This window comes from Amaranthus tricolor, chromosome 6 (genome assembly GCF_026212465.1).
Source record: "Amaranthus tricolor cultivar Red isolate AtriRed21 chromosome 6, ASM2621246v1, whole genome shotgun sequence".
Classification (NCBI taxonomy): domain Eukaryota; kingdom Viridiplantae; phylum Streptophyta; class Magnoliopsida; order Caryophyllales; family Amaranthaceae; genus Amaranthus; species Amaranthus tricolor.
The window spans coordinates 18,710,992-18,726,809 of record NC_080052.1 but is presented as its reverse complement, the minus strand read 5'-3'; the positions used below and the strand labels follow the sequence as shown (position 1 = coordinate 18,726,809).

Genomic DNA, 15,818 nt, shown 5'->3' with positions numbered 1-15,818 from the left:
ATTAATATTTATAACAAGAAAAATAAATGAAAAAGAAGCTAAGTTGGTAATTGGTATGGTATGTGCCAGGAGATGAGGGAGACAAGGAAAATGTTAGTTATACTGCGTTATGAGAATTATGTCATGAGATGGGTAAAATTAAGAATAATAAAAGGGTAAAATGGTTTATTTGTAATTAAAATTGCAACCAATAAATGTAAATACTCTAAAATGCAAGGAGTTTTAATTTAAATTATTAATATCAACTACTTCTGTTAACAATCTTTTCTACTAAAAATAATTTTTAGCTTGTTTGACTCTATAAACCATATAATATCACCAACTACCTCAAAATCCTCCACCCATTCATTTATAAATTACATTGCAATTTCAAATATTAAAATATTATTATTATATAGACAATTGGATACCGCAGGACATTTGGTTTAGTTTATTATTCAATTCATCATCATCATCCTACCCAATATATCTCGCTCTTAGGAAAAAACTAAGGTCAGGGTATGGGGAGGGAAAGACGGCGGCAACTCATACCCATAAAGGAGAGCGCGGCCAAAGGAGTTCCCTGACTCGAGAAAGATAAAGAGACGTGGTTACACGTGCACGATAACTTAAAGGCCTATAAAATAAAGGTAGAACTACTACAATTGAAAATAAAAAACTAATAGAAAGGAAACGATAAGAGCAATGGCTAAGGACACTAAAAGGTAAACTAAGAGGACATCAATAATCTAAGACATGGATATGGCGTCTCCAACTGCTCCTATCTCTAGTCAGGTCCGCAGAGAGGTTTAACTCATGTAAGTCAACTCTTATTTGCTGATCTCAAGTTCTTCCGGGTCTTCCTCGACTCCTCTTACCTTCTACTATAATGCTTTCTACCCTCCTCACAGGGGTGTCGAAAGTCTTTCTCTGCACATGGCCAAACCACCTCAACCTATTTTTGTGCATTTTTTCAGATATGGGGGCTACCTCTTGTTTGTCCCTAAACTCTTTGTTCGTAATTCAATCCATCGATGTGTGCCCACACATCCACCTCAGCATACGCATTTCTGTAACTTCCATCTTATTAGTCATATTATTCAATTAAATTATATAATTGTGAAAAAAAAACTATATGTTGAAATCATTTGATGAATTGAAATTAGTCATACATTTGCTAGAGGTTTGGTTTGTTACTCATTTATATTGAAAATCATTTCGAGTTTATGACAGATTTAGTTAAAAATGAGTATGGGTTTATAAGGATCAGAGCTTAGTTACAAATTGAATCGAGTTGTAAAAAAGGAGTTCAATTACAAATTGGTCGACCTAAGCCGATTAGAGCACATGTTTCAACTGTAATTCGGTTTGTATATGACTTGATTTGGTTAATGATAAGTATCGATATTTTCTAATTAAGAATCATATCAGTTATAGAATTTGATCACAACTCGGATTTAATTTTCTTAATTTTTGTTATCATTTGGTTGACTTTAGTTGATTTTGAAATAAGGACATAGAATTGTTTTTTTTTAAGATTTGATGGACTATTCTTGCCCATAACAATAATAATTTATTATTACCAATAATAGTGGTATTAGAACGAGTTAAAATGTAAAATAAAAGTGACTAATTTTTATAACAACATAGATTAAATACGAGCATAGTGTGTTGAATTTTAAGATGAGTATAATGAGATCACTAAATTTTGGAGAAAATTCTTATATTATAAATTTTACTTGGCAATTAATTAGTTTAGTGATTAAACTTAATTGGTGTATCTTGTTATGTTTATTATCTTTTGTTGATGTTATAAGTTGTTATGTTAATTAACTTTTTTAAATGATTAATTTGATGACTAACCATGTAGCGTACAGTCATTGATAAAGGATGTGTGGCTAATTTCTACTCATATAAGAGGAGAAATGTGTGGCTAAGGATACTCATTATCCAATGCTTATCAGATGGGATAGCTTGTTAACAACATGATCAACAAGCAAGGCATGGAAAACCGTATGTTACAATAAAAGAAAAAAAAAAAGAAAAGGAATAAGATAAGGAGACATTAAAGGGGAATTTGTTGACTTAATGTGGGGGGAAACATGCTAAACACCATACATTATAAGTAATTATTTCAATATTAATTTTTTGGTTGAATAAATTTAATTACTTATAAAAAAGACGGCCTCAAAATAAAGAGTTTATTTTTATATAATTTGTATTAATTGAAGTTTTTAATCCATTTATAAAGTGCGTCTCTCAACGAGACAACCTATAAAACAATTTGTATGATATATTTTGGTATTTAAATGAGAATAATGAGTTCGTCTAATGATCGAACATTCTGACATAATTTTAATTCTCAAAATTTATAAAATAGTTTAATTATCTTTTTTTAAGTAAATATAGGATGCTTACATAAATTAAAAAAATTATGCACCATACACCCGTCATTCTTATCCAATGTTGTGGACTTTTCATAGGTTGTGTAATGTGTTTGTTTGATCAAATCAATGTCCAAGGAAAATGAAACCTGTCCCCTACCAAACCAATCCAACGCTCATTGACCCCTTCACCTACATTTCTTTCTTTCTTTAATTTTTGAATCTTCGGTTAGCTATTTGGCCACGTGGACCTAACATATTGTATATAAGATCCTATATTAAATGATTAGCTTTTGAAAAAAACAATCGTCTAAAATTTTAATTTTCATCCCTAGAAATTATCGTAAAGGTGTTCAATACAATAAAATAACACTTTAATAATAAGCAATGAGAAACAATAAGAAACAAAGCAAAATTAAAGACACAAGATTTACGAGGTTCACCCCAATGTGGGCTACATCCTCGGTGGTGGTTAACTTGCTTGATTATGTGAAGAAACAATGGAGTTCTCAAGAACTCTTACAAAGAAGTATTACACTTACAAAAGATAAAAGAAAATGAGTTTGTGTTTAGCTAGGGTTTGAAGCCACATTAGAGTGAGTGTATGAGACTCCTATTTATAGTAGAAGTTGTATACAAATGATTGGGCAAAGGCCCACATTAAAACGTTCCCGTAAAACTTATCGCTCAAGAAAACAGAGTGCATTCTGGACCCTCGCTCGACCGGTCGAGCGACTTGAATTCCGGTCGAGCAGCAGATCAGAATGCTCACTGATCTGGTCGAGCATGCCACAGTATAGGTCGAGCGGCTCATCAGAAAGTCCATAATGACTCTCACATCATCATACACACACATACACACATTCATACACAATCAATCCACGTCATACACTATTGGTGCACTGAAAGTCACACTAAAAAACCAATACTTTTAAATGAAGAAATTAAATGGCTGGAACGAGAAAGTAAGGTGAGAGTATGCAAAAGTGTAAGCTCGAACAAATATCGTGTTCGACCTAGCAATCACACTAGCTCAAATTGAAATTTTAGTTAGAGTTTAGTTATATTTAACTTAACTTATGTTTGAACGAGCAGTCAAATGTAGGCAAGAAATACATTGTGCATTAAATGAAAAATGCTTAAACGATCATCAATGGCTTATACGAACAAGCAATGTCAAAAAATTGTGCTTTGGGCCATGTATACATAATATTTTTTTTCACGTAGTCTAATGCACGAATTTAATTCATAATATTTTTAATTATGTATAATAAAAAATTATAAAAATTTGATATTAATAATCTTCGCAATGAGACGAATCAAACAAGATCTCACTTGACTATGTTTCAACTTATAGATTAAAAACTAATCACAAATTAAGAGTGATGAATGAATAGTGCAATTTTTTCTAGTGTTGCGATTAATACGAAACGGAGGAAGTATTATTTATGGTCTTCAAGAATTATTTGCTTTGACCTTTGAGGACTTTCCGTATACACCTTGAAGTATGGTTAGATTGTGAAAAATGTTGCTGTTTATACATCTCCCAAGAGATACTCTTTAAAAAAATATGATGAAAGAACCAAGAAAAAGGGAAAGTAACCTTCAAGTATGATTACTCCAGTACTATAGAAAATCTTGGGTAGTTCATATTAAAGCCAAGTAAAGCTAGCTCAGTGTTAAACATGTATAAGGAATAGCGAGTAAACACTAGAGAGAGTCAAAGCTATAAAAGTGTTCGTGACTCATTTGTTTGAGGAATACACATTTAGAGGGTGTTTGGTATGAAAATATAAAATGTAATGAAAAGGAAAATGATAAAGAGGAGTAAGGGTAAAGGTATGAGTTGTAGTTATATATTGTTTGGTATGAAAATATAAGGGAAACACTTAATTAATCATAGAAAAGAGAATTTGTTACTTGACATAAATGGATGGTAACAAAGTAAGGGTATCTATTACCCTCAAGAAAGGGATTGAGTTAACCTAATATCATACCAAACAAATATGTGTAGTAATGGTAATTAATTCCTTACTTAGTATTAAAAAGTTCATACCAAACACCCCCTTAGTGTCTGACAGTTGAATATAAGTTGAAACAGTGTGCAAACCACATATAAACATTTGATTTTTAAAAAAAATTACGAAAGATACTAGTTACGTTGGTGTGTTGAATTTTGTCTTCTTGTTATTCAAGACATATTCATTCATTTAGTTTATTATTCATGTTAGTTGTTTCTTTGTAATATTCTGTTTTATTTTCTCAAACTCGAAAATTTTGACTTCATTTCCCAATCCACCAATTTTTGGTTCTACGTTATTAGTTTTTAGCCGGAACTGAACCGGTCCCGAAAATTGTTGCAGGAACCGTGAAATCACCGGAAAAAACCTCCAGAACTGGACCAAAGAACCGCGGGCTGGTTCACCCGGACCACCGGTTCCAAGGAACCGCCCCGGAACTGGGTACCGGAATGGTTCACCCGATCCAACGGTTTCTTGGAACCGGAATCGGAACCGTGCGGTTCACCTGGCCCAGCGGTTCTTTGGAACCAGTCAAAAAAAAGCCATTAAACTAGTAGTTGGGATTTTCTATATATACTCTACACTTTCAATCTTCTCATTCACAATTTATCTCTTTTCCTACTCTCTCTACTTAATTAATCAATTATTCTCTTAATTACATAATTAGTCTTTTAATATTTCTTAATTACATAATTAGTCTTTTAATTATTTATTTATTTCTTAATTACATTATTATTTCAATATTGTCATGTCTTTTTTTTGAAAAAAGCCTCTTAAAAAGTTACTAAAGGGGCAAAATCATTGGGAGGTTCTAATTCCAAAAGAAAGGCCACTTCAACTCCATCGGTATCAACATTGGAAAGATCATAATTGGTTTATTCAAAAAAGAATAATTGCTTTTGAGTTAATGCCCGAAAGATATACGGGTGATAACATAACATATAGATTAATAGAGATATGTAAAAAATGAAACTTGCTAGATAAAATATTTTGTTGTTCTACCGATAATGCAACCGCCAACATTATATGCATCGAACTTTTGTATAACAAACCTGCTTTTAGTTTTATCCTTGGTCGTAGATTATTACACGTATGTTGTGCTCATATTGTTAACTTATCTTGCCAAGCAGGTATTAGACAACTAAGTGATTTATTAGATCCCATTAGAGACATAGTGAAGTGACTTAAATTAGGACAGGTAAAGAGAAGATATAAGCAATTATGTGACCATTATCAACTAAAAAAAGTATATTGGTCATTAGATACTCCTACACGTTGGGGCTCAACCCATGATTTATTAAAATAGGCTATTGCTTATTGTCCGGTTATAACAAAACTGTATATTGAGTGTACAGATACCCATATAAGTGATGAAACATGGGAACTAGCTATAGGCGTACAGAAAGTATTAGAAGCATATGTCCACACAACTAAGATTTTTTCATATGTTTATGAACCAAACGTCCACTTAGTAATAAGTGAATGTATTACCGTTTTTAATCATCTTCTTAAACATTCGCATAATGATACTAATGTATTTTTAAAGCCGATTCTTACAGATATATGATGGACAAGTGGAAGACGTATTTTACTGATTTTTCTTTTATTGATGGAATTGTGACAATTTTAGACCCATGTTTTAAGACGGAAAACCTTACTAAATTAATTGAATTTTACTACCAATCATTATCTTAAACATCACTTTAAAATTGAACAAGGTAGTTATAATATTTTAGAATGGTGGAAAGAAAAATCAATAAAATTCTCCATATTATTGAGAATTGCGAAGGATATCCTTGCAATTCCTGCTTCTACTATTGCGTCGGAGTCTGCTTTTATTGCAGGTAGATACTAGGCTCAAGTCCATTTTCTCCCTCTTTTTTTTATTAATCATATGTATCGTTTCTTATTAATTTATTTTTTTCCTTCTTTTTAGTAAATATTTTAATAACGATGACAAGCAATGAATTTCGCTAATAATCAAGTAATTATCAAAGGTATGTCTGCATTATTATAGTATTTTTATATTATTTTTAAAGGAAAAATAAGAATGGAACCGATGGTCTGACCCGCCCGACCCGAAAGTTGGAACCGCTGCAACTGCCTCATAAACTGCCAAGGAACAGTCTGGAATCGGAATCGGAACCAGAAATGTTCGAATCAAGTTCCAGATGGAATCGAAACGGAACCGACCCAACCGGATCGTGGCCATCACTAGCTCTACGTATTTAGCATCATAGCTAATACACTATCAACTTCAAGTCTTATCCCTTTGGAGTTTGCATTCTAGCTAAACTACATGTCTATATTGTATTTAAATACCAATGGTTAGTGAAGTTAATGGTTTTTGTCCTTCCACAGATCCTTCCAAGATGGTGGGGAGGTGTTTGGCCATGTTCAGTAACTGTCAAACATTATAACATAGCAGATTGGAATAATCGTAGCTGACTAGTTCCATTGTTTTTTAATTTGTGGTTGGCTTCATACTTGTCCTAGACTGATAATAAAGACTCTTCCACTATTTGAATATCATCATCTTAAATTTCATCCTTTTTTTTTTTGAAAAATGCACGAGTATTATTCTCTAACATAACCACTATAAACATATTCTTGATCCACATTATAAACACACGTTTTGGGAGTATAATTAAGTGTTGCATAAAAGGCATTTAAGATCGATCATGAGATTTTAGGTATTCGGAGCAAAAAATATATTATGAATTCTAGTTATATATAAAATATAATTTAATTAATAAAGATTTGATTTATTTCTTAAGTACAATCTTTTAAAAATTCAATACCAATCAATCAAATTTTTTTATTAACCTAGTACAACTCCAAAATGATAATATAAAAATTCATAAAAGAACTTTATTTATCATATAAAAATGGAAAAAAAAAAAAATTATAACCAACTACTTTGATTAAGATCCAACATATATAAAATGGATTTTTAGTCATTTTTTGTCGGGACCAAAAATGTTTGTAGCCACTTTTTGTGTTTTGAGTCAATATTTCGTTATTATAGCCTTAAAAAATTAATTATAGAATAAGTTTCTTTGGAAAAAAAATATGAAAAAATGATTTTTTAAAAAAATTCTTGACTTGTTGGGTCAACCTTGAACACGACCTTATCCCAGACCAAAATTGACCAAATCGAAAGTCTCGAGCGAGCTTAAACCCGTTCAACCGACCATTTTGATAGGCCTATATTCAACTCTGAAATGAAAGCCTCAAAGAGGTTTAACAATGAAAAACAAAATGAAAATTAAAGCAAAAGATTAATACAAGTATTTATAAGGTATCTGTGATACCTCCCCCCTCAAATGTAGTTTATTATATTGAATTCAACAATTACAACTATAATAAATCTCCCCTTATCTTGAGAACAATCTCTCAAAATCACAAATGCTAGAGCAAAGTAAGAACACCCTTAAATTTCTAACAATGCACTAGACCACTCTCAATATGTGTGTTTGTGGAGCCTTGTTCTTATGAATAATGTTCCCTTTTATAGATGAAGGAAAACATATTTCATAGAACCATACTTAATGAACCATCAAAGCACAATTACATCACCAATTAATCATACCAATTAAGTATGACAATAAACATTACAATAAACAAGCATTAAACAAGAAGCTAGACAACCTTTCAATGCCTTTAAAGTGGCCAAACTGACCAAAAAGAAATCCGAGGCATAGTGCTCGAACGAGCACTTAGTTCAAAACCCACTTGCACAATGTGCCTTGAACGAGCACTTTAGTGCTTTGAACGAGCACACCTCTCCAGTCCACTTTTGACTTAGTTTTCATGTTGTCTTGTTCGAGCAACCTTCATACCATGCCTTGCCTTGTTCAAGGCATGGTTCCAACCTTTAGTGAAGCCTCATTTGCCCCACTTTAGGCACCTTATTTATCGTTCCAAACCTCAATTCACTTACACTCGACACATCCTCATCGTTTCTCTCCAAAGTACAAGTTAAGGCATATTCAATTAAGTGGTTAAATTCATCATCTTTACTAAGTATTTTGGTACTTGCATTAACAAACTCCAACCAATTGAATCATCAAGTCAACAACTATATCTTTTATCGAGTTTTTTCATTATCTTTGAAACAGTATCATTTTCCCTTTGTTATCTATAGTCTATGCCATTCCCTCTCAGAACTTATGTCAGATCGACATCACATTTCTATAGAACAATTAATTTTATAAACTAAGTAATAACCTACAAAATTATTTTGAGAGAAAAAAAAAATCATGAATAGCTTCTTCAGATTTTATTTGGATCGAAGGAATTGAAGAAAAAGGACAGGATACGAAGAAATATATATATATTTTTTTTATTTGGATATTAAATTTATAGGTAAAAAATTTGAAAGGATCTAAGTCTCTTAATTATTTAGAAAAATTAGAAAGGATAAATCTCAACTTAGGCTGCTACAAGTCATAAAGCCAACATGAGGAGTTTATATACTTTATAACCATCTGCATTTTAGAAATACCTTATATTGTGTTATTATTAGTTGGTAACTTATTCTTTTACATGTGTATAGGTTAGTTATTTGAATTAGGAAAAATCAACATTAATAATTCAATTTTTTGTTCATTCGCTGTGAATAATCTATCTTTTAGATTATATTTTAATAATTCAATAGTTGCCCTTAATTGGCTGTGAATAATCTAACCTTCATTTTAGTTTGCTAGCAGCATGTCCTATTATTACGTATTATTAGTAGTATGGTATATTTTGGGCAAATTTATCACAAAGGTTGGATTATTAGAAAATAATCCAAAGGTGGGATTATTCACAGCGGATGAATAAAAGGTTGGATTATTAATGTCAATTTTTCCTTTGAATTCTCAAAGATCTCCTTGATGTGTCCTACTCTTATAAAGTAGTATATTGTAGATATGAGGTGAGCAGATATAGACGGTTGAGTAAGACGTTATTTCCAATACCTACTACTCAAGAAGTACACACCAAATTCATATTCACCAAGTACACACCAAATTCATATCCTTGTAGTGTGTATGAACAGAAATCAAATAGTAGAATTAGAATATGATTTAAGAGTAGGAACAAAAGGTAGTCACTAAGTGACTAACTACCATATAGCAAGATGAGGTCTAAAGTTGTGTGTCTTCAACTTTTCATTATTACCAAGATTCCTTAGATTTTTAACCTTAAAAATGTATAATGATAAATAAGTGAAGTTGCAATGTCATAATCCTGACCTTTGCACAAATATCGAACAGCAGCACCAAATCATGTCAACAAGGTATTGTGCTACTAAGATAGATATACTTCTTCTGATCAAGCAGATATGAAGGAACAGAACTCTAGAGAATACTGTTAAAATGTGGCGCAAGGTGCTGGGTTTCCCTCAACTGCGTGCTGCCAACAGCTCAAAATAGCTCGGTGCACCTTCCTGATCTTCAGATTGTATGTAGAGAAAGCGCCCAATGGCACACTCCAACATGACCATACCCAAACTCCAAATGTCGCAGCTGTAGTTGTAAGTGCTTCTACTGATTCTCTCCGGCAGGGGACAACTAATTGTCGCAGCTGTAGTCGTAAGTGCTTCTACTGATTCTACTTTCGACTTTAGGACATGTAGTTGTAGGTGCCAACAAAGGTGTATCGTTAACCCATTGAGCTAGCTAGCTACCATTGCACCAACACCAAAGCCAGTAATCTTTACTTCTAGCTCCTTTTTGATTTACCAATAGATTCTAAGGCTTTATGTCCCTTTGTATGTATGACATGCCTTACAATATGCAAGTATATACTAGGCAATATTACATACAAATCAGAAAGCTGTTCAAACAAACAACACTATATTGTGATAAAAATAATAATGTGGAAATTAAGTGATTGTCCGGTGAAAATTGATTTTGTATTGATTATAATGAGTATTACAGCTTTAGTTTTATAAGTAGAATTCTATCATTAATAAGGAAACAAAATAACTACTCTTAATACTATACTCCAAACAAGGTAACTAAATGATCAGTATACTAAAATATGTATTGTCCTACATTCCCCCTCAAGTTAGGTCATAGAGTCTCCAATGTCTAACTTACACAAGTATTTTCAAAAACTTCAATTGTGACTGCTTTTGTGAGAATGTTGATCTTTGGATCGAACAAAGGGAAGGCTTATAATCTTCTTCTCGAGTTTCTCCTTAATGAAATGTCTATTAATCTCTACATGCTTGGTTCGATCATGTTAGAACCGGATCATGTTAGAACTGGATTTTCAGAGATACTGATTGCTGCTTTATTATCGCAAAACAATTTGCATGGCTTCTTCTGCGTAAAGTGCAATTCATTCAGGAGTTTCTTTAGCCATATGACTTCTGTTATTCCTTTAGTAATACCCTGAAATTCTACCTTTGCACTAGATAAAGCCACAACCTTTTCTTCTTACTCCTCCATTTAACCAGGTTTCCCCCAACCAATGTAAAGTATCCTGAAGTAGACCTCCTATCATCTCGATCTCCTACCCAATTTGCATCTGTGTAGGTCAGAAGGTCTGAATGATCATTCTTCTTGAATAGGATGCCTCTATTATTTGTACCTTTTATATACCTTAGAATCCTCATCATTGTTGTCATATCTTGTATATGTGGTTGTTGCATAAATCGACTCACTAATCCAACTGCATATGCAATGTCTGGTCGTGTATGAGAGAGACAAATGAGTTTCCCTATCATTCTCCGATATTGCCCTCTGTCTGCCAGTTTTTCACCTTTAATCATCTAAAGATCATGTGTAGCAGGAGCGACAATCTCGATATGTAATTAACATTAATGACAATGTTTATAATAATGTGGGAGTCTCAAAATGCCGATCTACTAAAACTTTAAAAAAAACTAAAAACTATTTATGACAAACGATAAATATTACATCAGAGTTGGAAAATCAAATACATATCGTTTGATCCAAAAACAAGTAAATTTAAGTACATCAAGATCATCAATATCAAGGGATAATAAAATGCAGCTAAGTCCTCGATATCATAGCTAAATTGTAGCTGCGGCTTAGATATCGGAACTTGAAACTAAATCCTGTAATTTGCTGTCATCCATGATACGGATAACAACTGATTGAATTGATCAGCGCTTAACACCGAGCATAATTCCCTATCCACCTCAACATACAAAATTTATACACCATATTTACAAAATAATAATTAAAGTACGAACTTATAATTAATTGATACCACCATATACTTTTACTATAATCTTTTACTGTTCCATAATTTTAAGATACCATTCTCAACCCTGGCAGAAGTACATTACTGTCACTTATACAACTTGATAATCCTAATACTTAAGCACGTTCATTTCGTTAATACTTATAACCGTATCATGCATCATAGCACCAATAGTAATCAAGTTTATCACTGATCAACAAGCACAATAATATGATACTTGATATATGTGAGGGTCTAGCTAGATTAGGGTCGAGGTCTTATATCTAACTGTGGTGGGAGTCGTCACCCCTCCGGTACAATTATGCTCGAGCTTCTACAAGATAGGTAGCTAATCCCCTGTCTTACACTGCAGTTTACGTGCCAGCTAACACAGGTGCCGGGATTTTTACATGCCGGACCATGGTTCGACATTACCTTACTATCAGGGTAATTCAATCAATACACGGATAATTTTACACAAGCACGTCATATTTTTATTGCTAAAAGTTCACTTTTACTTTGAGTTTGACAATCTTAGGTGACAATTTTCCTTTATCTAATATAATCATGTTGAAATTTTTATTTTATTTTATTTTATTTTTTGCGACTTCACGAGAATTAAAGTTTTCAGGTAACTCTGAAATTTTCAAACACTTTAATATTTTTTTTATTGTAATTCAAGTGAAATTTTATAAATTCAAGAAAATTAATATTTTCAAATAAACTTTATGATTTTCACAACTTCAATATTTAATGCTTATAAAAGGTTATTCACAAATATATTTGTAACTTATTATAAACATTTAGTAACTTATTATATTATTTAATATATAAGTGTTTATTATATTATTTTTATTTTTCTTTTATTCATTTTTTTATAGCCTACTTTTAGAATATTTTCCACCTATAAACAACTAAATTTAATTCATCATAATAAATCATAAATTTAAATAATTAACATAATCTATTAAAAATATAAACTTATACTCTTTAATTAGATATTTAGTATAACTTTGAGGACCCTTAAATAGCAACATTTTTAATATAATCTTAGTTAATATAACATGTTCATAGGATTGCTCACAAAACAAAAAAAAAAATTATTAAACTAACAACTTAGTATATACCTAATATGACACATAAATAAAACATACTGGTATTAATTTACACTTAACGTTTCTGGAATAAAATTTTTAACCTGAATTCCTAAACAAGTTTATCTTAAAATACTATGAACATAAACATAATTAATATAATATAATCATAATTTCATTAACTAAAAATCCTTAACTTAACGTGTTTCATACTTAGTATATTATAAGGTAAATATAATGTAAAATTCCACATAAAGAGTAGGGTAAGAAGTTATACTATAGTAACACCAAGGATTAGTACTTAGTACTAATTAGGAAAATAATAAGTAAGTTCCTCCAAGCTAAATACTCCAAGCTAAATACTCCAAGCTTCAAAGCTCCAAAAGTGATGTTCTTATAAGCTCTCAAAATATTTTTCCAACCCAAAATGATGATGATTTAAGTTAGTGTTCTAAGCTCTATTTTTGAGTTTCATCAACATATATAAAAAATATAATTAGGAAATGAATATAAATGTGTTATTTTGTGAAATTAGAAATTAGATGGAAACAAAATCAAGAGGCTTAAGGTTTTGATAGTGTACGGCTAGGAGGGGCTAATTAGGGGTGTTTTGCTCCAATTTGCTAAGTGTAAATTACAAGAACATGGGTTCTTTTAAATACTAAGACTTGGGGGACATATGGGTAAGGGGATTTGGATTAAAAAATTAGAAAAAAGCTTGGCCCATGATTTCATATACAAGTATACAACCATGGGTTATAGGAGTAAGGGAGGGGTTGATTTTTTTTTTTTGATTCATGAAATTTACTTGTACAAGTGTACAAGTATAAAATTATATGGGTTTAGATAAAAGAAAATTTTTGACCAAAGCAAATTTTTGATGATAAAATTTAGTTTAGGTATTAAAGTTGCTTAAAAATTTAATTAAAGTTAATGATAAAATTATACTAGATTAAAATAGTTTAGATAAAATCGTTAATGTCGTTAAAATAATGATTAATGAAATTAATTTATAAATAAGAATTTTAAACGTAAAGTTTTGGAAAACCTAAAACTAAAATAAAAACGATTTAAAAATTTTCGTGATAATAATAAAAACCTTTGGGCTCATAAAAAAATATTCCGAAACCAAAAAAATAAATATATCCGGATTAATTTAACAAATCGGACGAGTAAAAGAAAATTAAATAATAAATAACTTGAAAGCTAAATCGGAAATGAAATCAACAAGATAAGAAATTGAAAATTAAATAAAGATATAAGATAAAGAAAATAATTGGTTGGAATATAGGTTTTTAGAATAAGGTTGGAGCTTAATAATCAAGAATTAGGAATTAAATTGAATGAATTAAGAACTAATCATAAATGATTAAATCAAGAATGTTGAGTCAGTTACAATTCTTCCCTTTTAAGATAGTTTCGTACCGAAACTAGAACTTACCGAAAATGCTAGGGTATTGCTCTCTTATGTCTGCCTCTTTCTCCCAAGTAGCTTCCTTGACTCCGTGGTTTGACCACAGAACCTTGACTAACAGGATCCTAGAGTTCCTCAATTCCTTTACTCGAGTGTCCAAAATCCTGATAGGTCTCTCTTCATAGGCTAAGGACTCATTGATTAGAAGTGGTTCATAGGCTAGCATATGTGATGGAACATGAACGTATTTCCTCAACTGTGAAACATGAAACACATTATGAACTTTTGCCAAACTCGGAGGTAAAGCCAACTCATAAGCAACTTCTCCGACTCTTCTTAGGATCTCAAAAGGTCTAATGAACTTTGGACTCAACTTTTCTCGAACCCCAAAACGCTGGACACCTCTCGTAGGTGAAACCTTAAGGAATACCTTGTCGCCAACCTCGAATTGCAACATCCTTCAGCGATTATCAGCATAGCTCATTTGTCGCCTCTGTGCTGCTCTCATGTTTTGTTGAACAATCTTCAAAGCATCAATGGACTCTTGAATCACATCTGGACCTTCTGGTACGGTCCTATCAATCAAATCCCAACACAAAGGTGCTCGACACTTTCTTCCATATAGAGCTTCATTCGGTGCCATCTTAATGCTAGATTGAAAACTGTTGTTGTAGGCGAACTCCACCATTGGTAATTTATATTCTCAAGAGCCTCCAAAGTCTAAAACACAACATCTCAAGAGATACTCTAAGGTTTGAATGGTTCTCTCAGTCTGTCCAACAGTCGCAGGATGAAAAGCAGTACTCAAGCATAATTTAGTCCCAAAAGCTTCCTATAGCTTTTCCTAAAACCTCAATAAAAACTTCGGATCCCGATCTGAAACGATAATCCTCGGGACTCCATGAAGCCTAACAATTTCTCGAACATAGGCAACCTCTAAATGATTGGCTCCCCAAGTATTCTTCATCAGCACAAACCTAGCAACCTTGGTCAATCTGTCGACTATAACCCAAATAGCATCATTCCCTCGCCGGGTCCTCGGTAATCCTACTATAAAGTCCATAGAAATCGAGTCCCACTTCCAATCGGGGACAGGCAATAACTGAAGCAATCCCGAACTCTTTTGTCTTTCAAACTTTACCCTCTGGAAAACTAAACACTTGGATACAAAATCGGATACATCCTTTCTTAGGCCTTTCCACCAAAATAGCTCTCTAATCTCTTCAGTCATTTTATCACGACCTGGATATAAGGGAAACAAACTCTGATGACCTTCCTTTAAAATCTCATTCTTCAATCAAGTTGATTTGGAACACACAATCTACCATTCATCCTCGACTCTCCTCTTTGTCCTAACTAAAAAGCATTAGTCTCATTATCCTCAACTCTATGAATCAATTCAACAATCTCTGGATCTTCAAGTTGTGCTTCAATGATACGATCGAACAAAGTGGGTTGTACAGTCATCGCTCCTAAACTCTGCATCTCACGGTACAACTCCCAAGGTACAGTCATAATGTCATTCACGGGCACTCTCGATTTCCTACTCAAGGCATCAGCTACCTTATTCGCCTTCCTAGGGTGGTACACAATCTCAAAATCATAATCCTTAATAACCTCAAGCCACCGCCTTGGCGAATGTTCAGTTCCTTCTATTTGAAGACATACCTCAAGTTTTGATGATCGGTATAGATCTTACATGGTAACCCACACAAATAGTGTC

The 15,818-nt window shown here is 32.3% G+C and overlaps 1 protein-coding gene across 1 annotated transcript; it reads right to left on the bottom strand.

Annotated features, from left to right (window-relative positions):
* Positions 1-14,111: 14,111 nt before the first annotated feature.
* On the bottom strand, positions 14,112-14,552 carry LOC130815639 (uncharacterized). The gene has a single exon (XM_057682128.1). The coding sequence runs from the start codon at positions 14,550-14,552 to the stop codon at positions 14,112-14,114; it is 441 nt and encodes a 146-aa protein (XP_057538111.1).
* Between the last annotated feature and the right edge of the window lie 1,266 nt (positions 14,553-15,818).